General features: G+C 37.8%; 1 protein-coding gene across 1 annotated transcript; it reads right to left on the bottom strand.

The window, feature by feature from the left end:
* Nucleotides 1-1043: 1043 nt before the first annotated feature.
* gnai3 (guanine nucleotide binding protein (G protein), alpha inhibiting activity polypeptide 3) lies at nt 1044-27700 on the bottom strand. Its single transcript, XM_082189357.1, has 8 exons — nt 27051-27700; nt 8716-8758; nt 8010-8151; nt 7243-7400; nt 5417-5545; nt 4919-5048; nt 4322-4475; nt 1044-3092 (listed from the first exon to the last, which is right to left on the bottom strand). The coding sequence occupies exons 1-8, from the start codon at nt 27166-27168 to the stop codon at nt 2902-2904; spliced, it is 1065 nt and encodes a 354-aa protein (XP_082045483.1). The 5' UTR covers nt 27169-27700; the 3' UTR covers nt 1044-2901.

Below are 27700 nucleotides of genomic sequence, written 5' to 3'. Positions count from 1 at the left end.
TAGCTATTTAAGTGATTATATGTTATTTTCCAGATCTTTCTGCCCCATCCCCACCTGAATGATTGGATCAACTCTGATGAAGTTGCCACGGTAACAAAAGAACATCCACAGGTGGCATGAAGGTGAACTCTACAGCAAGCAGTCAAGTGTGGTCAGCGGATCCCCGGGCAAAGAACAACCTCAACATCCCAACCAAACCTCAGAGACTAGATCCAGATTAGACTAACGGCCTCTGCTCTCCAAAGGGATTCTAAAAACATTTCCAAACAGTTCAAACTGCTAATAGAGTCAACAAGAGAAGGATTACCAAAGAAAGGGGACTTTTGATGCTATGAGTTAATGATGCTTGTAGAGAAGCCTCCTCTCACAGTGTTTTAATGTTAAACCTATAGAGGTTTGACTGTTAGATGGTTTTGTTTTTTCATTCATTTCCAGAAAAAGAAAAGTAAATTTAATGCAATTAAAATTTTGCAGTAATAAAGACATTATAGTGGGACATCAGATCCCATGATAACAATTAGAAACACGTACAGTGCTGAGCAGTGTCTGGTCTCCTTTGAGAGAGGAAAAACTGGCATACCATCAAGACCTGATTGTTTGAATTTAACCAGCTAACACAATATGTGAAAGATGTTTCTTTTTCAGCCCCAAACATAGTAGGGCAGTATGTTTTGTAAATAAGAGTAGGCAAACAAAAATTCTGTTTCAAGAAGAGTCTATATAAAATATATATGGAGACATAAATATATATATTTATGAAACAGTATTACAGTAACAAGTGAAAATTCTAGAATGGCCTGTTGCTTTGTTTTAAACCTGAGGTCTGAATTTGTGGAGATGTTCTGGAATGTAAATGTAGGCACATGAAATAAAGACTTGCATCAATTCCACTGGTTGCTGTTGTCGGATTACTATGCGCTGCAATTGTCTGGCTATTAGCACCATAGTATTTGTTCACTTTCACGAAAGAGCCTCCTTACATTGTTTTAATTGGGATTTTCAAATGTCAGATCTAATTTTGAATGAACCACAATACAAAACACTCTTTTTGCTAAGAGCATTATATATTAAAAAAAGACCGCTAAAATTAGTAAAGATTTCCAACAATCGTGACACTACACATAAATACACATTCAGAGCCACAGGTACAATCAGAAAAACAACTGGAATAGTAGGAAATAAAAGAGCCAACATTGGCAATTGCACAATATTAAATCAGATACACTGTCTCATTAAAATAAGACAAATGGTAAAATACATTTAGGTATGATTCTTAGTGTAAAAAAATCTGTATATTTGTCTTCGCCGTTTGAAGACAAAAATTATCAAATATTCTTTGATCCATTGTTTCAAAAAATGTATTAATTTTCAACTGATGGTTGTTAAAGTTAATTTCTGACCATGATTATGTATATAGGTTTCCTTAAACAAAGGTTTGCATATGTATTTTCTCAAAACCGCAGCAATTGGTGACATGGTACTGACCGTTAACAACCGTTAAGCAAAAAAATGTTTTAAATAATACCCAATGCGTTCAGAAACTAAACAAACCAAGTTTATCATTACCGCTATCATTACCGTTAGTTGTTCATTTGCACTTTTTATGTTTAAAATAGTTCAAATAAAGCACAGTGATATAAAAAGGAAACCACAGATTGTTGAATGAATTCAGACTAATTCGTTGAGTACATCAATGTACCAGTATTGGAATATATGGATAATGGCTGTCTTGCAAATATTATAGTGACTCTGGCTATTTGGCATGTTCAAGATGTTATAGACATTAGTCTTAAATCAATGGAAACCCTTTTCATATTAAACACAGGTATTACAAACCAGATCACATTGTGTCAGTTTGTTTAAAAAAATACTAAAATCCACAGGATTAAACAAAAGCACATCAAACAAGTCTTAGAAAAGGCTGTACTCCAAGACACGAATGCAAATCCGGCCATCATGCTCTGTTTTCATGGCATTTGTTCCCAAGTGCTCTTTACCAAACAGAGTTATTTCGCACCATTCAGAAATGTATCTGTGAGAAAAGATTTTGTTCACACCTTTACAGGTTCTCAAGAAATACAAAAATAGTGTGTTATATAAAGTGTGTTATATAAAGTGATTCATATCTAATAATTAGTAAAAAAAAAAAAAAAAAAGTTTTCCTGTTGCTGTGTGTTTGGGCTGTGAATTACTAAAGTTACAACAATAATATAACAACTTTTCAATCATAGCGACTTAATTCTTAGAAATTCTGCTATGTTTGCAAATAAAGGCTTAAAGACAGACCTAAATCATTCGTAAATTAGTGAAATAATCATACACTGTTATTAATAGGACACAAGATTGAAATCTTAAAAGATATTTGATCTAATGGGGGTTGGCATATAGTCACATGATATCGTCCATTGTGTATTTTGATCTATGCATAGTGGTGTGTCATGTAATACCTATAGAGGAATATTGGCAATAAAATAATGACTAAAATGAAGTGGCAAAGAAATAATGACCATCACAGACTGTCATTATGGAAAAAAAAGTAATAAGGGGAAATAAAATAAAGTCTCAAAAATCCTGTTCATGGTCATAGGTACCGCATTTAGCGTGAAGGGCGCATGCAGCGGGGTGGCAGTCTCTCTCGCTCATCCGCTGTCAGAGGAAACGGACAAAACTAGGAACAACCAGCCAGTGAAGCTCTGAAATCTCCCGTCAACAACTGTAAATAAATAAAAAAGTCGTAATATTATTAAATATAAAAAAACATTTCGGGTAAACACATTTCATGTTTTTTTAAGGTCACCAGGGGTCTGTGGTATTTCCAAATGTATGGTACTAAATTTAGGAAAAAATAAGTGCAAAGCAAACGTATTACTGAATCCTTACCTGAAGCACACAGATGATGCTTCAATAGAGGCCACACTCTATGAGGTTATTCTTGATGATGACATCAGTGACTGAATCAAACACAAACTGTACGTTCTTGGTGTCTGTGGCACAGGTGAAGTGTGTGTAGATCTCCTTTGTGTCCTTTCTTTTGTTCAGATCCTCAAACTGGCACTGGATGTAGGCTGCTGCTTCCTCATATGCATCCGTTCCTGAGCATCACAAGACAAATGTGAGTTTAAGATTTGTGTGATTAACACTGCTGTTCAAATTAAGATTTTTTTATAAATTTTTTTGGCAAAGAAATGAATACTTGTATTCAGCAAGGAAGGATGCATTAAACTGATCAAAAGTGACAGTAAAGACATAACATTACATAGGTTTTCTATTTCAAATAAATGCTACTCTGTTGAGCTTTCTATTCAGAATCCTGAAAACAATGTGTCACAGTTTAAATATTAAGCAGCATGACTGTTTTAAACATTGATAATAATAAAAAATCTTTCTTGAGCACAAAATCAACATATTAGAATGATTTCTGAAGGATCATGTGACTCTGAAGTCTGGAGTAATGATGCTGAAAATTCAGCTTTGATATCACAGGGAAAAATCACATTAACATGTATTAAACATAGAAAGATTTCTTAACGTTACTCCAACAACTTTTTAAGTGGGAATATGGAGAATGTCACATCAATGAACAAGGCAGAAGATGATTAGTCGGGGCACAATATAAAAATACTCAAGTATTTTTGGAGGAGTAAATTAAAGCTTTTTAGTCCAGTATGAAAAACAAGACTAATTCAACATTTTGAAAAATGAAGTTTTCTATAATGGTCCAGCCCATTGGCCAAATATATTGTGCCACAATTCATCCATGACTGATTTCAATGGAATACACTAAGGACAAACCAACAACTATAAATGTCCTATGTTTTAAAAATAAAGACAGAGAGAGGCACTAAAACCTCTGCAAACCGACAAGACTCAACTTTCACCCGGCCGTGAAGGATGATAACTAGCAGACACAAAACAGAGGGTTTTTTCCACAGTGTTTCCCCTCATCTGATAGGCTGTTCAAACTTAACCTCATGTAGTCCCTTCTTCATTTATATAACTTTTTATAAACAAGCAATACTTCATCCACTCTGCAGTTTGCCCTAAAGGCTCTACCAATATAATGATGCTTGAGTAAATATTTGATTTACTGATTATCTGAAGTTTGATTTAATTTTAGACGTGATTTAAATAGTTTTTCAGGACCATCTAAAACAGATGGTTCAAGTTAGTAATACAACTATTGTTGAATATACTGTCCTATTAGTGGCATCATCCTTCACCACATATACATTTAGCTGTGAGTTTACATGTAATGTTATTTAAGCCACTTGATAACTTTTCAATCATAAGTACAATATTTCAATATTTTATTTAATCTCACCAGAGTATTCTGGGTAGCATATTGTGAGAGGACTTCTCTTGATCTTCTCCTCAAACAGATCCTTCTTATTGAGGAAGAGGATGATGGATGTGTCTGTGAACCACTTGTTGTTGCAGATGCTGTCAAAAAGCTTCATGCTCTCATGCATTCGGTTCTGTGGACACATCAAGATCAACATATTGCTCAGAGACTCATTTATCTGTTCACATTTGATCAGACGGAATTAAGGGTTATTTAATTCTATAATGTGCATTTAGTTCCGCTGAAAGTCAATGCAACCAAAAATCATCCTTTTATGGAAAAATTGTGTATTTTAAGAAATCGGGTCTCGTGAGGAAACTATGTGGGTTTTCCATGAGCTTTGAGAAAATCGCTTTAACACAACCAGGACAAACGGAACATCCCCTGTGGTGGTTATGGAGAAATAAACAAAATACTGAGCTCTGCTAGTAGCTTTTCTCACTGATTATCATCTTTTAACATATTTGCATTAATCCGTCATATCAAATGTGTCTTTGAATTGGTCATGTGATCTTGCTAACAGACTAGTGTGCCATTCTGATTTAGCTGTGGGATCGCCGTGGGAAGGAAACTCACCATCTCTTCATCTTCAGCTAGGACCAGGTCATAGTCGCTGAGCGCCACACAGAAGATAATGGCAGTGACGCCTTCAAAACAATGAATCCATTTCTTCCGCTCTGAACGCTGGCCACCAACATCAAACATCCTGTTTGGATACAAGCAGTAAACACTGTGATCAGGCCATGAGAGAGAGAGAGAGAGAGAGAGAGAGAGAGAGAGAGAGAGAGAGAGAGAGAGAGAGAGAGAGAGAGAGAGAGAGAGAGAGAGAGAGAGAGAGAGAGAGAGAGAGAGAGAGAGAGAGAGAGAGAGAGAGAGAGAGAGAGAGAGAGAGAGAGAGAGAGCCACAGAGACAGAGAGAGAGAGAGAGATAGAGACACAGAGACACACAGAGAGAGAGATAGAGACACAGAGACACAAGAGAGAGAGAGAGAGAGAGAGAGAGAGAGAGAGAGAGAGAGAGAGAGAGAGAGAGAGAGAGAGAGAGAGAGAGAGAGAGAGAGAGATGACACTTACTTGAAGTAGAGCTCTTTGAAGGTGAAGTGTGTTTCTACAATGCCAGTGGTCTTGACCCGAGTTCTCAGCACATCTTGTTGAGTGGGCATGTAAGTGGGCTGGGATATCCTATCCAGGTCATTCAGATAGCTGGACAAGAGACAAACCATAGTGAGCATTTTTGAGTGAAACCACTTACAAAACAATATGTCAGGATGGTTTAAAGAGCATTTAGAAGGACATTTTAAAATCCCCACATTTCTCTGTAGATTCTAAATACTCCCATATGCAGGATCTATGTAAAATGTACAGTATGTACTGTAAGAAGAGTCTCAGTAGCTGGAACACATTTAAAAAGGATGCACCTGTTCTGAGACCTGCACACATACTTTTATTTCATTATACTTTAATCTTTTTGAGTTGACAAGCATCATTGATTTCATTATTCAACAGAATATGTGACATGAAGCTTTAAAGTCGATCTTTAAACGGCCCATGGCCCTGATAATGGCAATGATGGACTGGATAGTGTTGCTGTAAACCACGACTTTATACTGCTTGCACTCCTCATCTGAGTAACCATCTTCATGAATGATCCTGAAGTAAAACAAATCCGATAGGATAACTACATCTACTGCGCAAAAACAAAACATTTAAATCAACAAAATCCAATGGTAACTGCCAGCAATGTTCCCTCTAGGCTGTTCTGATTCTGATGTTGGTCATCCACAAACCAAAATATTCAGTACAGAAAGCAAATAAAAATACATGTGATTGCTTGAATGGCCATACATTCATTCATTTATTTACACATTTTAATATCAAATATTTATTATATACAATGATTTTCAATGTATTTTGATTATATTTTGAGCTGACAACCATCATTGATATCATTATCCAACAGAATATGTGACATGAAGCTGGGAAAAAAGCATGCAGCTAAGGTTTTTCACAAGTTTTACAATAAAAACAAGTCGAAAGCTGCATTTATTTGATCATAAACACAGTAAAGAGAGAGAGAGAGAGAGAGAGAGAGAGAGAGAGAGAGAGAGAGAATTACTTGAATTATTTAAGATAAAACTTATTTCTCATTGGAAGATCTGGTTCTATAGTTTCAATGCATGAATGCATGAGTTCAATGAGAGGAGAGAAGTTTGCTCTTGATTATTATTACTGGAAAAATTCTTAGTGGCTACCAAAGCTGAAAACAGAGTGAAAGAATGACGGTACCATGGAAAAAATCTGTGAGGGGAAAAAAAGTTGTGCAATGCAATTCAGAAAGCCACAAATTTCCCCACAGTCAATGAGCTGGAATCTACCAGGTAAAAAAAAAGTTAAACAGGTCTGCACAAAGCTAAAGGAACTGTGCCTCAGCTGTACAACTCTGCCTCAACCTGAACCCTCCCCATTTAGGAAACCAAAATCTGATTTACTGCACATCAAACACTTCAAACAAAAGCATGATGATTCTGTGGAGACAAACTATGGTACAATAAACCAAAGGTTTTGTAAGTAAAAACAATATTTGCAAAATTACTATCTAAAGTTATAAGCCAAAATAAACATTGGCATGTTCTGTTCAAATAATTGTATACAAAAATGTATACAAGTATTTGGACACTTAAATGTTTATGAATGTTACTGCATTATACAACAAAATATCAAACCAACATTTATTTGATAGAAATACAGCAGAAACAAAAAATCTGTTTATTTATATATTATTTAGACATGTTCTGGATGTCAAACATGTTATCGTGATGAACTGCACCTGTGGTCACTCTGCTAGGCCCCACAGAATAGCTTGTGAAAAACCTTGGTCCATCTCAAGAAAGTGCACTTACTATGCTGCTGAATCATTGAGTTGATACTCTCGTGATCTGATGAAACACGTCTGCACTCCTTCATCCTTCCACAGCTGGCGGATGACCCCAGAGAGCTCAGGGGTCATGACCCCTTCCTCTGCAGTGCTCGCGAGCACGAAAAGCTGACGAGCGTCATCCTGATGTTAAACAGAACAAAATCTGAAAACTGGTCTCCTTTAATGATACTATAAGCTGTCAGTCCATTTCAATTTTGAATATGGAGTTTGTTACTCATAATCTTTTGACTGATGAACTCTTTTTGACCGATTCATTACAACATACCTCATAAGCTCATGAATCAAGCTACACGAGGTGTGTTGCATGTTTGTTTTCGTATGACAGGAATTCGGTTTTTGTATTTTTTTTATTATATTGCTGTATATTACCACGTATATTGCTGCATATAAATAATTAAATATCTTTCTTCCTTGTGTTAATTTGGTAAAAAACAGGGAAATCCTCAGTAGATTCCAATGAGGGAAAACATCAGTAGATTCTTGCTGTATTGAGATATTGTGACCAATTATGGTGGTTCACTTCAGAGCATCATGATATTATAAATGATTAAAATACTTTTGTCCTGGGAAGTCTGAAAAGAAGAACTAAACTCAGTTTGAGTTGTCCCGAGGGTGAATTTTGTAAACATTGCTGTACTCGAATTCCAGAACTATGCAGTCAAGACAAGAGAAGTAATAAATTATTGTTTATGGGTAATTCTGCGTGCATTTTTAATTTAGGTATCTTACCGCTCTTGCAGAGTCCCCAAAGTCGATCTTTAAACGGCCCATGGCCCTGATAATGGCAATGATGGACTGGATAGTGTTGCTGTAAACCACGACTTTATACTGCTTGCACTCCTCATCTGAGTAACCATCTTCATGAATGATCCTGAAGTAAAACAAATCCGATAGGATAACTACATCTACTGCGCAAAAACAAAACATTTAAATCAACAAAATCCAATGGTAACTGCCAGCAATGTTCCCTCTAGGCTGTTCTGATTCTGATGTTGGTCATCCACAAACCAAAATATTCAGTACAGAAAACAAATAAAAATACATGTGATTGCTTGAATGGCCATATAACCATTCATTTATTTACACATTTTAATATAAAATATGTATTATATACAATGATTTTCAATGTATTTTGATTATAAGTACTAATGTATTAGTGTATATGTTCTAATATATATATATATATATATACACACACACAGACAAGAATATACAAGAACATACAAGAATCTCTATATAATTTATATAAACATAAATGTATGTATAGTATAAAAGAATATAATTTAAAACATAACAATATTAATATAATAAACACACACACACATATGCCCAAAGGGTCTGCTCAGTTCCATTTTTTTTTTTTTTTTGAGGTTTTGCACAACAAAAACAAAAATAGATTAAAAAAAATAATAATACTAATAATCAAAACACTCACTTCATTTGCTTAACTATTGTACTCTTCCCTGATTCCCCAGCACCTAAAAGAGGACAAACAACACAGAACGTGGTTGATGAGGTTGATATGGCAAATCGATAAATGCAGTCTATTCGCCTGACCCCAAACATCACACGCTCAGGAGAAGGTCTGCATTAGATGAATAGAAGCTTTCAACCTCTGCCTCCCACATCACAAGCGCAGCATGAGCTGCAGAATGAGCTCTCTATTTCGGGTTGCGCTTGCCATACGGTGAGATTAAATGCCCTGAAGATGAAAGGTTTATCTGATGTTAGTTCCCCCAGCCAAAGTGTTTGTTAGGACAGCAGGAGCTACGATATGTGAGCTTTTTATAAACAAGTCAAATGACTCACTTATTAACCAACACACCAGAAAGAGATGTTTGTACAAACATGAGCAAACAGGCCAGTGGATGCATGGTGTGTACATAATCTAATGCTTAACTGTAATTCTCAATTGAAGAGTGAAATGAATAACAGGAATGAATAGAACATATTTCACATTTTTATGCAAATTGGCAGATATTGCATGATGTTTTTAACACATTTTGGATATGGAGTAACAGATTCTGTCCCGAGTTTAAATACTTTTCCATTACCCGAGATACCCGAGGTTACCCGTTGAACTTCAAATATTCTTTGGCTTGCCATTCTGGTGAAAAATTCAATCAATCAATCAATGTTGTTTTAAAAAGCAACACAACCGAGGTTGACCAAAGTACTGTACAATAAAAGAATCACAATGAGTTAAAAAGGAAAAAGACAGAGGAAAAAAATTCAGCGCACTTGGTCAACTGTTCAATCTTCAGGATCTTTTGTGCTAGTGGTTACATGCAGCAAATCTACTGTAAGATGCATTAAGGGTTAGATCAATCATTTCTGCTTCTGAGGTGTGGATTTCTGCCCTATTAGCTCAAATTTTTGGCAGGGCGAGGGAATAACTGTGGGTCTTTGGGGCTAGAGAATCATGTGAAAAATTTCTTCTGAGCGTCTTGAACCGCAGGCATGCTGCAGCCGAGAGTGGGACGGCCAAAACGTCCTGCCTCGTTTGATGAGGCCTTGGCACAAGTAAAAGCACAATGAGTTATCAATGGCTGAGAGAAACTGAAAAAGTTCGTTCAAATCCAGCCCTGGACTTTCCAAGCAGATAGAGAACATGCAAACCTATTGACCTTTCCAACAATGATCAGTTAAGCAAGCCGAATCTGGGTTTTTTAAAGGAGTAGTTCACCCAAAAAAAGCCGAATTTCTACACAAATCATTAAAATTGGGTTAATATTATGAACTGGATCAAATAATTCCTAAAGAGAACTGCAAAAACTCTCAAAAACTGAATCTGACATTGTTACTTCTCTCATTAACATAAGTAAAGTCAGCAATATAATGACAGCATCATAAAATTAGATCAAAACTGAAGGACAAAAATTATATTTAAATTGTACTAATTATAATTGCAAAAAAAGGTACCTTATAAAAACAGTTTAATTTCACATATATATTGCATAATAAAATAAACAGGCAATTTAGTTCAAATAAATAAATATATAAAGACAGTCCAAAAGCATGAGCAAATGATGTTGGGCTCATATCGGCAACCACTGTGTGGTTTTATCACTAAGCTAACAATCTAACTAGCTAACTCACTTATTTACCCACACACGTTCTGGATTCTGTCCGAGCATCAGCACAGCCACAAAATCTCCACATACACATCTGCGAATGCTTTAAATGGGTGTGTGAACGGCTCACTCCTGCTGTAATTATATACAGTAGTTAGTTGCAGTGGCATGTGCAGTGTGGTTAAGATCACTACAATTATCAACCCCAGCTGAACAGAGGCATGATTTATGATTTATTTTCCTTTAGCTTTTTCAACAGTGCAGGTTCACATAGAGCTGTGAGCAGACAGACACCAGATGCCAAATCCCCTACTGAGCAATATCCTCCAGTGGGATAATCATAGTGTTATCAAACAGAAACTAATTTTACATTAAGAAGTCTTCCCTCAGTTGACAAGCAAAACGTTTCTTTTAGAAACTAACAGTTGTTTAAGAGAGAGTTCACACCAAAGAATGAAAAGTCTGTCATTATTTATTCAACCTCATTGTTTCTATGGAAAACAAAAGGACTAAATCTTCACACAGCTCTTTTTCAAACAGGAACCTTTACAGTGACCTGTGTGACCTTTTGAGAGACCGCTTCCTAAAATATAAAGGCAAGTACATATTTTCACATATAAAAACCCAAATACACTTTGTGAGAAAAATATTAATATTAAATGTGCTATTATAAAAACAACACGTTTCCTAAATGTTTCCAGTGTTCAACACAACAGCATACATAATTGTCATGGGTGAACTATTCCTATAACCAGTGAAAATGAACAGCACACGTGTGAAACAAAATGAATAAGATAATATATAACAGGATTATTTTAGTACTACTTGTATACTATTTTAGTATACTAATATTTGATTAAGCTTTTATTTTTATATTTTCAGCTTTAATTTATTTTTTAGATCAGTTTTTAGAGTAATTGTAGTTCTGTAACATATATATTCTTTTTTAGTTTAGTTTCCTCTGTTTCCTGTTCTGGTTTGCCTGTGCCCTTATTAGTTACTGATTTAATTAACCGGTTCATACTTTTTTTTTGGTTACTCTCCCTGTGCATTTAAACTCTGAGTTCTGTCAGTTCATTTGTCTGGTATCGGCTAAGTTTAATGTAGTTGTTTATGTTTTCTCCAGTGATCTCCTGAGTGTTCTGTGCAGATTTAATAGGGACCATTTTTGTTCCCCATTCCTTTCTTTGTGTGCTTTCAATACAGCCATTTGTGACAGAATTCCGGACCCTAAGAAACGTTTTTCTTTCTTTTTCCCTGTCTACCCTCACATATAGACCTACCTGCTGTCCAACCCAGAGCAGAAGGACCATTCCCTGGAGGACCACACTAGAGTTTTTTTTAAATCCGGCGTGTCGAACTCCCTATCCGGACCACTCAGCGAGCCACCCATAGAATGGTCCTCAAGAGGATTTCTCCATGTTTATGGAGTGGAGTGGACATCACCAGCCCCACTCTTGACCCAAAGCCCAGCCAGCCATCACCCCGATGCACGGAAATTCCAACTTCCAACTCCCTTGGCTCCCCCTGGGACGAACATCCTTATGGGTTGACCAGGCTTTCTTGTCCCTCCGGCTCAGCCTTGGTCAGACTTCACTCTGCCTGCGCCACAGACTTACGGGCCTTACGCTACGCTTCATCCCTCCAACGGCTCCATCCCTCTATCGGCTCCATCTCCGTCCATCGTGTCCCTGGTGTCAACAGCCAAATCTACACCATGGCTCCTTCCTCCCTCGACTCTGCCGGGAGCCATCGTCCTGGCTGCGCACTGGGTTCCTGTCTGACTACTAATGTTCCTGGTTCCTCCCAACGTCATCGCCGCCCTGACCTCTCCTTCTGTCATCTCCTCCGATGTCCTGCACTTCGCCAGCCCCTCGTCCTCCTCCAAAGCCGTACCTTCCTGAAACCCGGGACTTAACATAACATGTATGTTCTGTTTTAGTTTTGTTTTTCACTGTGTTTCCTGTTCTGGCTTGCCTGTGTTCTTTGTGCCTTAATTAGTTGCTGATTTATATCACCTGTTCATATTTATTTTGATTACTCTCCCTGTCAATTTAAACCCTGAGTTCTGTCAGTTCATTTGTCCGTCATTGTCTAAGTTAAAAGTGGTTGTTTGTGTAGATTTGTGTTCTAGAAGTGTTTTGTGTAGATTTAATAAATACTTTTTTTGGTCCCTATTCCTTTCATCATGCACGTTCATTACAGCCACCGTGACAAGTACAAGTACCTGTGTTCATCATATTTTATTTCAGTTAGTTGCCAATTAAAGATTTCAAATGTTTGTTACATTTTGAAGTTTCAAAGGATTTTCGTCTAATATTTATATTTTATTTAAACAATTTTCAGTGAAACAATTTTTAGTTCTAGTTAACGATAACAACGCTGATATACTCAGTTGTGTGGAATAGAAAGAGATGAACAACAGTGGAATATAAAATAAGCTATTTTAAGAAAAGTCTCTGTGTAAGTCGATAGCCTCCAATGTAGTTTGGTTCCTAATTTTCTTCATCGTAATATCTTCTTGTTTTGTGTTTCGCAGAAGTAAGTAAGTCAGAAAGGTTTGGAACGATATAAAGGCGAGAAAATTATGACAGATTTTTCAGTTCTGGGTGTAGTATCCCTTTAAACAGACCACTTGAATTGCAGTTCAGCTAGAAGCAATAGTATAGTCATCATAGCCTAATGCCCCTGAATCTGCTGATGTCAGGAAAGCCACAATGAACACAAAGAAAAATCCACAAGTGAGTTCTCACAATGTGATTAAGCTAAGAGCTCATTGTGCAGTGCTAATTACAACTCAGCCATAGTCAACTCTGTTAGACAGTTGCAATCCTCTTGCCAACAGGGATGTAGCCATGCTGTCTAAACTGGACAGCAGTATTAAAACAGCGAGAGCATATAAAAATCATTTGGTAATTCAGGATGACTCTCAGAACTCGCCGTCCTTAAGGCTGGTTCACACGGGACGATTTTAAAATTGTCGGCCGATTTTCCAAACCTGAGAGACCCCACACACGGGGATAAAAAATCACGGGTCTAACAGTTTTGGTCGTACAGTGTGTGGTGCGCAGCCACACGGAAAAATCAACACATCACACACGAACCGATTTGACTCCCGAGCATTCCCAGATCAGACGGGAAATCGCCCAAAATACCTCGAGATCAAACGTGACTTCAGAGTAAACAATCATGGCGGACGAAGAGGATGCAGTGGCAATAGTTTGTAGTTTGTTTTTAACCGAAAAAAAACGTTATCAAAAGAAAAGGCGATGATCTCTGACGTCCACCGGACTTTCTGGTGCGCGATGCCGCCGGCTGTTTTGATTATATTTCCCGGTGTTTCCTCGCCGCCTCGTCACCTCGCTTTCTGATTGGCTACACTCCACAGTCCACAGGCTGCGTGCTCGGGGGACACCACACACGAGAAGAAATCGGGCCAAATAAATCCAACATGTTGGATATCCCCGATTTGAGATCGGAGCGGTCCCGACGTCCTTCCGAGCAGACGAGAGCAGCCTTAACACACCACACACGGCAGGAATATCTGATCAGATTATTTTACGATAATCGGAGCATCCTTAAGATTGTCGGAAGGGGTGAATCGGGGCTAAAATCGGCCTAATTATCCTGCCGTGTGAACCAGCCTTTAGACAGTTCTTTCATAACGGCTTTCATTTATGAACTCCATTCTGAGTTTAACGGAGCATGTAATATTCGGCTCATTGAAATGCTTGCCCCACTTCCAGCATACTGTGGGTTTCTGCATTCAGAGTAAAAAGCCAAACCCCCTAACATGCCCCAATGCACGAATTAAATGCCAAGAGGGGAAGGGTTACATAACTTGAGAAAAAAAAAAAGAGACAAAAAAAAGATGATTTTCATGCACACAAAGACTTGTATATGGCAAGCCATTAACATTTAATCCTTAAAACCTACTAGACTAGTATCTATTTTCATGCTACTAGTACTTATTTTTTAGATACCAGTATCTATTCCATTAAGTAGCCTAGTACTAATTCATTAGCTACAAGTGCTTATTTTTTAGGTACTAGTGCCTATTCGTTTGATACTAGTGCTTATTCTTTAGGTACTAGTTCTTATTTATTAGATACTAGTACTTATTCCAATAGTGTCAAGTATTTAATTATACATAACTTGTTAAAAAAAACTAGAACTAGTGCTTATTTTTTAGTTACTAGTAACATTTTAGATCAAAGATATCCTTACCTTAATAGATACTAGTACTATTTAAATAATAAGTATGCAGATAATATGTTGAATATTAATGAACCAACAACATATCAAAGAGAGATAACACAGGAAACGGACTGAATTGCACAAGGCCGTTTTTATAATAACAATATAATAATAGCCTGTATACCTTTTTAATGGTATTTGAGTAAAAAATGATGAATAGGCATATGTAATATAGTGCATATATAATCATTCTCAGACTCAGATTAATATTCCGAATTTTTGATTGTAAGGAATTATGAATGCTCTCCAAAAATCCCAATCTCTGGGTATTGTGGTTGTTTGGCTGGTGGGTATGAACAGGTTTTTGTATCTACTTAACTGTTGTTTGGATTTTATTATTGGCAGTTAAGTCTTTATTATAGCCTACTGTACATTCAAAACAATAAATGTCATATTAAACATATATCTTTCCTTGCGTTCATGCTAACCAATTAGCTAGATAAACCAACAAAGTTGGTTACTTTTGAAAAATCCATCTTCTATAGCCTTAGTTTAGCCTGCATTACCATATGAACTCTGATTGGATGGTTGAGAGTATACTCATGTTTATGTAATGATCTGTTAAAAGAAGATATCTCTTAATATTTTATTACTAGTTCCTTATGAGGTTGAAGATATCTGCAAATTAATAGATACTAGTAGCTATTCTGTTTTGATATCATCTATTAATTTATGACTAGTAGCCTAATTATTCCAATATTGACTAGTATCTTTTTAAATATTACTAGTAAGTATTCATTAGATGCTAGTACTTATTTATTGTATACAATTACTTTTCATTCAATACTGGTCTATTTAATAGATACTAGTAGTTATTCGTTAAGTACTAGTACTTATTTATTAGACACTAGTTCAATTAAAACTAGAGTTCAATTAAAAATCTTACTAGTAACATTTGGAATAAATACTATTATCTAATAAATAGGTACTACTAGTATCTATTGAATAAGTACTAGTATCTAATGAATAAGTACTAGCATCTATTGAATAAGTTATAGTAGCTAATGAATCATTTATAGTAGCTAATGAATAAGTACTAGTATATCTTTAATAGGTACTAGTATCTAATGACTAAGTACTAGTATCTATTGAACAAGTACTAGTATCTAAGCAATAAGTAGGCTACTAGTATCTAAAAAATATGTACTAGTACCTAATGAATAACTACTAGGCCTAGTATCTAATAAATACGTACTAGTCACAATTGGAATAAATACTAGTCAGAACTGAATAGCTGATATCAGAATGACAGATCCCCATAGAAGTCAATAGCAAAAAAGTTAAATGTGTTAGTAGGGTTGGGTATCGTTTTTTTTTCCGTTTTTTTTTCGATACTGGTTCCAAATCAATACTTTTAAAACGGTACCGGTGCCTAAGCCTCAAAACGATGGTGAATGACATTAAATAACGGCTTTTTTATAAAAAAAAATAAAAATAAAATTCTTACAATTGGAGGGGCGCAAGATGGCGGCTTGGAAGTAGCAGCAGTTTAAGGTTGCTCCTGTCACGCTTATTTATTTTCTATTTATAAGGTACGCAAACTCTGGATTTCAACTATAAATCTTCTGTAGTATGTCGCTAGAGACTTTCTGGCCGCAATCTTTGCCGAAAATGCCAAGACCTGCTAAGAAAACGGCGAAAAAAGATTCGGCCGCTGAGGGATCGGCCGACGAGCCCGAACAGAGTCAGGCAGATGCTGGCAGCGAGGCTGACCTTAGCCCGGCGCTCGCAAAAGCACTTCAAATTATGACTGAGAAGATCTCTAATGCAATAGATGAAAAACTTGGCCCGCTGGCAGAAACAGTGCATAATCATACCCAGCAGCTGGAAAGTGTTAATGGTCGATTGGATGAGGCGGAGCGGAGAATCATGGCGGTTGAGGCATTTTCGGAGGACGCGCAATCTCGCGTTTTCACTCTTGAAAAACAAGTTGCCATGCTTACCGAACATATCGACGACCTGGAAAATAGAGGCCGGCGCAAAAATATCCGAATCCTGGGCCTTCACGAAGAGGTAGAGGGTACCAATGCAGTTACCTTTCTTGAATCGTGGATCCCCGAATTTCTTGGCCTGCATACCAAGAGCGGTCGCATCAAGATTGAAAGGGCGCATCGTACGCTGGCTCCAAAACCGGGTGCTAAGGACAGACCACGGCCATTGATTGTTCGGTTCCACAACTATTGTGACAAGCAGAGGGTTCTCGATGCCTGCAGGAAACGTTCAGCGGATGGGGATTTGCGGTATGAGGACAGCAAAATATCATGCTACCAGGATTTTTCGGCTTCAGTGATACGGAAGCGCAAGGATTTCAACGCGGTCAAGCAGCGACTCTGTGATATGGGTGCTCGCTATGCGATGCTGTATCCAGCCAAGCTACGAGTCAACATAGGAAGTACCCTTAAAGTATTCGAGACGGCGACTGCTGTCTCGCAGTACCTGGATAAGAGTGATTCAAATTCCAGCACGAGCACCTGATCCGTGTCGGGTTTTCTACCAGGCGAGTGCCTGGCGGATCCAGCTTCTTGAGTTCTAATAACGACGTGAGTTTTAGTTTGCGTACTTTATTTTCTATTTTTCACTTTTTTTGAGTGACGGGGGCTATCTCGATAACTTTCTTTTGTATTTTGGGTGTAGCCTACTTTTTTGTATAGTTGCTACTGGAGAAGTAACTGGCTGTTTTTGGGATGAAGAATGCTCCCCTTGACGTGGGGAAACGGCCCCTTTTTTCCTATTTTTTTATGTCCGTACCGTGCAATTTTTTGCTTTTCTTTTTTCATTTCATGTTGCCAGTTTGGCTTGTTTTGATTTATGTTATTATTTACTGTTATGCCTTGACACACGCGTATCTGTTTACTGGACCTAATGACAATATGGAAATGTTTGAAAGGGGGAGAGCACCACCTGTTCTATTCTTTAAGTAATGGCTGGTAACTTAAGACCTTGTACATGGAACGTAAGGGGTCTACACGGGCGAATTAAAATTCGTAAAGTGCTCACACGACTTCATAAGGAAAATATAGATGTAGCTTTATTACAAGAAACCCATTTGAGTGATAGCGAACATTTGAATCTAACACATTATAAATGGGTTGGTCAAATTCACTTCTCATCCTTTACGAAAAGTAGTAGAGGAGTAGCAATTTTAATTAGTAAAAGTATACCTTTTAATGTCACAGAGAGTATTAAGGACAAACATGGTAGATACATCATTATTAAGGGGACTTTGAACGCAGAGGAAATTTCACTTTTAAACATATATTGTCCCCCAAATTACTCCTCAGAATTTCTTACAAAAGCTTTTCTTGAATTTAAAGAACGCGCATCTGGATTGTGTATTATTGGAGGAGACTTTAATTGTTTATTGAATTCATTATTAGACCGCTTTCCCCCCAGGGACTCTCTCTTCACCAAACAGTCCGAAGCTCTTGCCGCACTATGTGATGACTTAGAATATTTGGATGTTTGGCGCACTCTGAACCCGCATCAAAATAAATTCACTTTTTTTTCTCACCCACATAAGTGTCACTCTCGGATCGACTACTTTTTTGCTCCTAAGACTATAATGCATGCAATTACACGCTGCAACATAGGAGATATTGTTATATCGGATCACGCTATAGTGGTGCTAGATATTTGTGTGAGGGGGTTTCTTAGACCTGTTAGAAGTTGGAGATTTAATTTATTACTCAAAGATGATAAATTTCTCTCATACTTTAATTCAGAGTTTAAGATATTTTTATCTATTAACTCAGAATCTACAAACAATCCCTCACTTCTCTGGGAGACGACTAAAGCATACATCAGAGGCCTTGCCATTTCATACTTTGCAACCAAAAAAAGAAAGCAGTTAGAGAAAGAGAAACACCTGGAGTCAAAATTAAATACTGCCACTAGTAGCTAGCTACTTGAACGATCCCTCTGTTAGAAAAAATAAGTGCTGTGCGAACCTCTTTAAATTCATTGCTAACCTATCAGTCTCATTCAAATATATGTTATTCAAAGCAAAAATTATATGAATGGGGTAATAAACCTAGTAAATATCTAGCTCATTTAACAAAGTCCAATTCTGACCCACAATTTATTACTTCTATAGTAGACCCCATGGGAGTGCGTTATTTTGATCCTATTATTATTAACAATATTTTTAAACAGTTCTACTCTGTTCTTTATCAGCCTCATCATTCTTCCCAAAAACATGATTACATGGTATCTTTCTTTGATTGCCTAACCCTCCCTGTCGTTTCAGAAGAACAGAGGGAACTTCTCAATGCACCTATTTCAAGGGAGGAAGCTATAGTCGCACTTCATAGCTTGAAGTCTGGTAAATCTACTGGGCCTGATGGCCTTGCATGCGAATTCTATAAAGAATTTGAGTACGTGCTTCTAGACCCCCTTTTAGCTATGCTCAATCATTCATTCTTGACTGACAGGTTACCCCCCTCGCTTCGTGAAGCAAATATTTATCTTATTTTAAAAAAAGGCAAGGACCCAGAAAATTGTGGCTCCTATAGGCCGATTGCTTTGCTTAATTCAGATTTAAAATTGTTATCTAAAATTTTAGCGTTAAGATTGGAAAAGGTTCTGCCATATATCATTCATGAAGACCAGACAGGGTTTATTAAAGGCAGAAGCTCCACCCATAATGTCAGGAAGCTTTTAAACATTATTGAGCTTTCCCATAACCTCAGTACTAACTCTTGTATTTTATCCCTAGATGCGGAAAAGGCTTTCGATTCTGTGGAGTGGCCGTATCTGTTTTACACACTGGAAAAATTTGGCATTGGTGAATATTTCATTAAGTGGGTGAGAATGCTCTATAAAGATCCCCTTTCCGCGGTTATTACCAATGGTCATAGATCTGTTCATTTTTCCTTATCCCGGGGTACAAGACAGGGCTGTCCCCGCTCTCCATTGCTCTTTGCGATAGCAATGGAGCCATTTGCTCAGAGGATAAGAGAGAGTGCAGCTGTGTCGGGGGTGTCTCTGGGGGGTAGGCGGCACAAAATCTCCTTATATGCAGATGACGTGTTACTTTTTCTTTCGGACCCCAAGACCTCTGTACCAGCGGTTGTTGACCTCATTCAGGAATTTGGACAATTTTCCGGGTACAAGATAAATTTTTCTAAATCAGTTGCCCTATTTATAGGGAATAAGAAGTCCATAAATCAACCTCCCTCTTTTCCTTTTAAATATTCCGAGGAAGGTTTTATTTATTTAGGTATTAATATAACCCCTACTTTTAGGAAATTATACAAAGCTAATTTTACACCAGTGCTCAAAAAAATCAGAGATGATTTGACCAGGTGGATGACTCTCCCTCTGTCTTGGCTGGGACGGGTTGCCATGATAAAGATGAATGTCCTACCTCGGTTACTATACCCTATGCAGATGATTCCTATTTTACTGTCTAATAAGGTTATAAAAGAGCTGAATGGATGGTTAAGTTCATTTATCTGGAGCAAAAGAAAACCCAGGTTGAAATTATCAAAGCTTCAGCTCCCTGGTGCAAAGGGTGGTTTGGATCTCCCCAATTTTAAACTGTATCAGTTGGCTTGCCAGCTTCGATTCATTGTTGAGTGGCTTAATGAAGATCCTAAATCAGCTTGGCTTGATCTTGAATCTTCACAGTCTAAATGCCCTTTGCAAAACTTACTATTTGTCCGTGATTCTAAGCTGAGGAGAGCTATGTGTGATAACCCTTTAGTATGTAATACTCTTAAGGCATGGCATGCTATTCAAAGATTAGAAGACAAGATCGACACAACCTCTCCTCTGTTGCCAATCCTGAACAATCCAGAGTTTCTGCCAAGTACTATGGACCTTGGTTTTAACGTTTGGCTGGCTAATGGTATACGTAGGATTGGTGATTTATTTGAGGAGGGATCACTATTGTCTTTTGATATTTTAGCCTCAAAATATAATTTACCTAGGCAACATTTTTTTAGATTCTTGCAAATTAGAGATTACATATTCAAAAATACTACACTCACTTCCAAATATTCACTTTCAGTAATTGAGAGGATGCTTTTAAACCCTCCTACAAAAAAGTTGATTTCCTTCTTCTATAAAGCCCTGTGCTCCTATTCTACAGTTAATACCTCGCACCTCAGATTAACATGGGAAAGAGATCTTGGGGTGGATATCTCGGAGAATGATTGGGAGATGGTTTGGTCTCTAGCCAATAGGCTTTCAGTTTGCAATAGAGTAAGAGCCATTCAGCTTAGGATTCTCCACAGAATACACATTACGCCTCTTCTAAGACACAAGTTCAACTCCGCTCACTCACCACTCTGCCCCAAATGTAAATCTGACATAGGAGATTATATTCACTGTGTATGGGATTGTCATGTTATCCAGACCTACTGGTCCAGAATCATAGCTCAATTGAATAATATCTTAGGTTTGGCCTTGGATCCTGACCCTTTGTCTCTTCTCCTGGGTTTCCCATGTAAGCTTATTTCTAATAAGCATAAAAGACGTCTTTTTGACCTGTTAACTTTTGCTGCCAGGAAGAATTTACTTTTTTCGTGGATCAGTGATAAACCCCCCTCTATGAAGGGATGGCATTCAGTTATTAGAGAGACTATTCCTCTGGAACTCCTAACATCTTTTATTCACTCTACGACTGATACTTTTACTCGCACTTGGACACCTTATTTGGACAGCATAAATGCCTCTACTTCTGATATTCTGAGGTTTGGTATGATATAGTGCCTTCAGATGATCTATTTCTCTGCTGGTCCTGTTGCACATTTCTGTTCACTGTACAATGCCTTGTTGTTATGTTATGTATACTTTTGTGTTTATATTTGTTGTGTGTTGGGCGATTTGTTACTTTGTTTTGTGTTTGTTCTATAAAATAAATAATAATAAAAAAAATTAAATAAAAAAATTCTTACAATTGAATATATTAAAATTGTAGAGTAAATACACTGCTCAAAAAAATTAAAGGAACACTTTGAAAACACATCAGATCTCAATGGGGAAAAATGTTTGATGGAAATGAAAATGATCAACCTACAGAGGATTGAATTCAAAGACACCCCGGAAATCTAAGTGAAAAAATGATGTAGCAGGTTGATGTTGTCAATTTTGCTGAAATTTCATTGCAGCAACTCAAAATGGTACTCAGTAGTTTGTATGGCCCCCACGTGCTTGTATGCATGCAGGGCTCCAGACTAACTTTTTGCCTTGGTTGCACTGGTGCGCCTAACTTTTTTATTTAGGTGCACCAGCACAAAATTTGGGTGCACCCAAATTTTTCCTCAGCTTGCGTCACCTTTAACGCCACAAATTCAAGGTCACCTTTTTATCACGCTCTATATACATTCATATTATGTAAATGATTTTAAACAAGAATAAGGTGTAGGTAAATACTTTTTTTATTTGAAGCACAATTTTACTGTAGCCTATATAAAAATAAAAATCTTTTTTTTTTTTTATAAAAAAATGTTTAAAGTGTTTCACTGAGCTGCCAAACAAACTATTTTGAGTCTCTAGCTCAGACGCGGTAGGCTCTACCTCCGTCTCTGAGTCGGATGCCATCTCCGACGAAGGACCAGGGCTTGGCATCTTACCAGGGACTGGGGAGAATGGTGGCTGAAGTAGCTCCATGTCTGGGCTGTTGTCGGAGCATTGACCGGGGAGTAAAGGGTTTTAACGGTATTCCTACTCTTACCGATACTGCTTATCGATCCGGTACTTTAACTGTATTCTTATCGGTTCTTTTTGTTTTATATATATATATATATATATATATAAATAATATTAAACAAAGATAAACAATAGATAAAAAAAAAAGATAAACAATTAAACAAAGATACACATTATATAGGCCTACACAGTGCTTTAATTTCAGTAAGGTCTACTAACATTACTCTTCAGGTATGGCCTAAAAAGAAATCTAATAAAGTAATCAAATGAAAAATAACACTGCGTAATTTTTCATAAATAAATTAATGCTTAATAAAGCTGAAGTTATTCTTTCAAGAGCTTTGTAGTAATTTTTCTCTTGTTGTTTGATTCGCAGCAATGGCGCAATCGTCGGCATGTTTACTAGACTGCGGCCCCTTTAAGACCGAGTGCAGATCTGCTACGTCTGATGCATCATATTCTCCCAACTATTTCGATAACTACGTCCATTTAAGACATAAACTGTTTTTAGTGAATCTCCAAGCCGGTCATTTTGACATACTTTTGTGTACATTTGATCGTTTAGACGCGCACATGAAACCCAAAGTAGGCTATAATTTGCTTGTCTTGGTCTCGGTTTCGGAGCGCGCGCCGCCTTGCGAACATGCATCTCTTATGCAGATTTTTGTGCTTTTAATAGCTCTTTTAATTATTTAACGCGTCCCGCAAGTTAGCAACAGTAACTAGACTAATGGTGACTAGACGACGGATGGTGTCCTGGGGTATTTCCTCCCAGATCTGGACCAGCGCATCACTGAGCTCCTGGACAGTCTGAGGTGCAACCAGGTGATGTCAGATGGACCGAAACACAATGTCCCAGAGGTGTTCTATTGGATTTAGGTCAGGTGAGCGTGGTGGCCCTTCAATGGTATCATTCCTTCATCCTCCAGGAACTGCCTGCATGCTCTCGCCACATGAGGCCGGGCATTGTTGTGCACCAGGAGGAACCCAGGACCCACTGCACCAGCATAGGGTCTGACAATGGATCCAAGGATTTCATCCCGATACCTAATGGCAGTCAGGGTGCCATTGTCTAGCCTGCAGAGGTCTATGCATCCCTCCATGGATATGCCTCCCCAGACCATCACTGACCCACCACCAAACCGGTCATGCTGAACGATGTTACAGGCAGCATAACATTCTCCACGGCTTCTCCAGACCCTTTCCTGTCTGTCATGTGCTCAGGGTGAACCTGCTCTCATTTGTGAAAACCACAGGGCACCAGTGGCGGACCTGCCAATTCTGGTGTTCAATGGGAAATGCCAATCGAGCTCCCTGGTGCTGGGCAGTGAGCACAGGGCCCACTAGAGGACGTCGGGCCCTCAGGCCACCCTCATGAAGTCTGTTTCTGATTGTTTGGTCAGAGACATTCACACCAGTGGCCTGCTGGAGGTCATTTTGTAGGGCTCTGGCAGTGCTCATCATGTTCCTCCTCGCACAAAGGAGCAGATACCGGTCCTGCTGATGGGTTAAGGACCTTCTACGGCCCTGTCCTGCCCTCCTAGAGTAGCTGTCTGTCTTCCTGGAATCTCCTCCATGCTCTTGAGACTGTGCTGGGAGACACAGCAAACCTTCTGGCAATGGCACGTATTGATGAGCCATCCTGAAGGAGCTGGACTGCCTGCGCAACCTCTGTAGGGTCCAGGTATCGCCTCATGCTACCAGTAGTGACACTGACCCTAGCCAAATGCAAAACTGGTGAAAAACAGTCCGAAAAGATGAGTAGGGAAAAAAAATTCAGTGGCCTCCACCTGTAAAACCATTCCTGTTTTGGGGGTTGTCTCACTGTTGCCCATCTAGTGGACCTGCTGTTAATGTCATTAACACTAAAGCAGCTGAAACTGATTACCAACCCCCTCTGTTACTTAACTGACCAGATCAATATCCCAGGAGTTTAACTGACTTGATGATATTCTCTGATTAAAAAGTGTTCCCTTTATTTTTTTGAGCAGTGTATATAAATATAAGTAGTCTAAATACAAAACACAACAAATTTACATAACAAATTCACAATAGAACCTAAGCCACCTAACCCAAATACAATAATTAAACACTAAATAACACTACAGTACTAATAACAGAAAAGTAGTCTGTATTCGGTATGCTACAAACCAGCTTTAAATTTCAGCAATTCTTTTCAAATTTTTTGCCTTCTCTGGCCAAACACGACACCTCTCCTGACTTAGCCTATTGCATGTCCTGTACAAGGTGAGCGTTATTTTAGAACGCATCACCTTAAATGCCGTGATGCGAAACCCCTCGTGGAAGAACGCCGTAATTTACAACTGTGACAATGAGCGCTCATCAGGATCAACTGAAGGCTGGATTTTCAAAAGTACGTGAGGTTCACGGCTCTATTGTTGCAGTAAACTTGCACAACGTTATTTAATTAATAATTTATTAGATGTACGCTGGTCTGTTATTGTATGGACATCGACTTTACATTTTCACACTAAACATGACACGGAACAAAACTAACACTGATTGGTTGCGTTACATGTCAGTCAGTCCTTGGCTGATATTTTTATTCTTAAATACATGTAAGTGAATGTGTTTTGTCATTTAAGAAACCTTTATAATGATCATGATTCATGTTAGTTGATCTATAATGCACAATGGGCGCCATGTTAGTACTACGCACTGCAGTTCAGAGAATTGAATCTGTCAGATTTAGGCCTACAACACATCAATTCATCCACTTCTCCCGAGATACATTAAAGTAAGTGGCTGGTGAAGTGTGAGAAGAGCAGAGTAAATTTTATAGTTACCTACACAATGTGTGTCTAAACACGTCATCTATTTATAATTGAAAGGATTGTTATTGCCACTTCCATAGACATCAGTGTGTATTTTACAAACTATAGGCTAAATGTTGTTTTGCTAGCACTTATGTGTATTTAAATGTCTGAAAACTAAAATAAACCTTATGTGGTTGAAAACACTGAATAGTTGTGATATAATATGACAGCGCTGAGAGCGTCTGTCTCTGGCTCAGAGTTTTCTAAATTTGAATTTAGAAGTTGATGATCATGCGATCTGAACGTTCTAATCACAGCGGTGTGAACGATCGTACGCTTCAAAGGGTTAACTAGCGATCACATGCGGTGATGATGCTTTTTATGTCCGTTTCGGAGAACCAGAGGGCAAATATTTCAAAAGACAGCTATTTAAGTGGCACCGAAATCTGCATTTTGATTCGGTCCGGTTACATATCGGTGTCTGGTTTCGGTACCCAACCCTAGTTACTAGTAACAAAAGAATAGCCTAGTTACTAGTCACTATTGAAATAAGTACTAGTATCTAATAAATAAGTACTAGTACCAATTCAATAGGCACTAGAATCTAATTAATAAGTACTAGCCTAGTGTCTATTTAATAGGTACTAGTATAATGAATGAGTACCAGTCTCTAATACAATAAGAACTAGTATCTTTTAAAAATGTACTAGTATCTAAAGAATAAGCACTAGTATCTAAAAAATAAGTATTAGTAGCATGAAAATAGATACTAAGTAGGTTTTGAGGATTAAATGTTAGAATGGCTTGCCATACTTATACAAATGTTTACCCTCTGACAGGAATGCTGTCTTGGATATTGTTTGTCATCGTCTAATGCGTTTGTGACTTAAAAATGTTAACATTAAATATGAATTCGATAATAATCACCAATAGACAAAGTGATCATAACTTTTGATTGTGTAATCTACTTTCTACAATGTTTTTAACCTGTTTTGACAGAGAATCTGCATGCAGAAGAATATCACAGTCCACAAGAATTGCCTCCCACACAAAAATCACAGGGGTCACTCCATATTTGACCACTCCTCTGACAAATCCCAGAATGGTTTACTCAAGAGAAACAACCTGTCAACAGCTGAAAACAACAAGGCACTTGCTACATCATTGGAATATATATTTACATTACTTCTTTTAGCACTTTTATTCAAACTCCAAAGCAACCCACAAATAATCAAAGAATTGTGTCTAGTTATCTGAGAGAGTTGTGTCTAGTTACTATGCACCATCTACAGTATATTACTGTACACTAGCTGACTACCTGCTCTGTAAATATATGGGGTGGTTCGGTCTCTGAAAATTGGTATGCTACCATTAAAGTATCCAAAAACAAATAGACAGACAAAACACCAGTATTTTGTCACTCTAATGGTCCAAAACAGCCATTATCTTCTGCATTCCATCACGCTTTTATAGCTGGAATACTGCCACAATCACACCATTACTTTCCGCTATTTTCCTCCATCACACTGCCGTGATTCCAGGGTGTGTGAGAGTGGGTTTGGTTATGTCATACAGAGCAACCAAATGGTGTAGGTAAAATATGGTAATAGCCTAAATAAAGGTGATGCTCAATGGATGTTTTAGGACACCGGGGGAGGATTTCCACGGGGAAACATGTTTTGACAGCACACTGAGCCAAGGCTAGTAAAAACACAACACATTCTGAATCAACTGTTATTAATCCACATGAACACAGTTTTGAATAGCCTATTCATCAGGTTGTCGACCTTTTTAAGCTGAATTTTTAAGTTTTGTTGCTGCCTTTGTAGTATTAACGTGAATATTTGCAGTGATAAGTTCATGTCACTTTTTGGACAGCTTTGCATGAAGACAATCGAGTTGAAGCTCCTAAAGCGCTTAAAACAGAGATATAACAGAAAATAAAAACACATTGTACGCGCAACATAGCATGAATTATTGAATACTGGTATTGAGAAAGTTTATCATACCGAGCAGCAGTAGTTTGACTTCTCTGGATGCTTTCTCTCCGTCCTTTTGCAGGTTTCGATCAATCATCTTACTCCTCTCCATCGCTTCTTTATCTTCAGCACTTAAAGTGCAACCCATTTTGCAAAACGTTTATAAAACAATTAATAAACACCTTTAAAACTGAACGCGTTTGTAATTATCTTAGAGCTTGAAGAATAACGAAGCCAAAGAGAGAAAAGGCGTTGGCAGGTTTGCACGTGATGCCAGCGTATGAAAACAGATCCTTTAAAACATGTTAAATGGCAGCTCTGATAACATCAATACTTGACCGCTGCAACTACATTTGCTGGGACAGCACAAAGTACCCAAAACCAGTAACACAGAAGAATAATGTTTCCGTGACTAAAAAGTTTCCATCGATGAGGCTCTGCGGTCTGTTTTGAACGCCAGGTTAATTTTTTTTTTTCGCAAAAACGGTATCCAAGACTGTATCCAAACCATATAGCTAAATGTCTCGAAGTGGATCACAGTGGTAACGTTACTGTTAACGATTCGGTGTTTTTGAACGAATCTTTGAAGTGAACGGATCGTTCTGGTTCACTTCCATGCACTGAATCAAATGTTTGGTTCGTAGAAGTCTCTCCCCCTTGAAGCGTGTGACTGCTTTCCT

This window comes from Leuciscus leuciscus (genome assembly GCF_965113295.1).
Source record: "Leuciscus leuciscus genome assembly, chromosome: 13".
Classification (NCBI taxonomy): domain Eukaryota; kingdom Metazoa; phylum Chordata; class Actinopteri; order Cypriniformes; family Leuciscidae; genus Leuciscus; species Leuciscus leuciscus.
The sequence above is the reverse complement of the archived record's forward strand: the minus strand, read 5'-3'. Positions and strand labels throughout refer to the sequence as shown.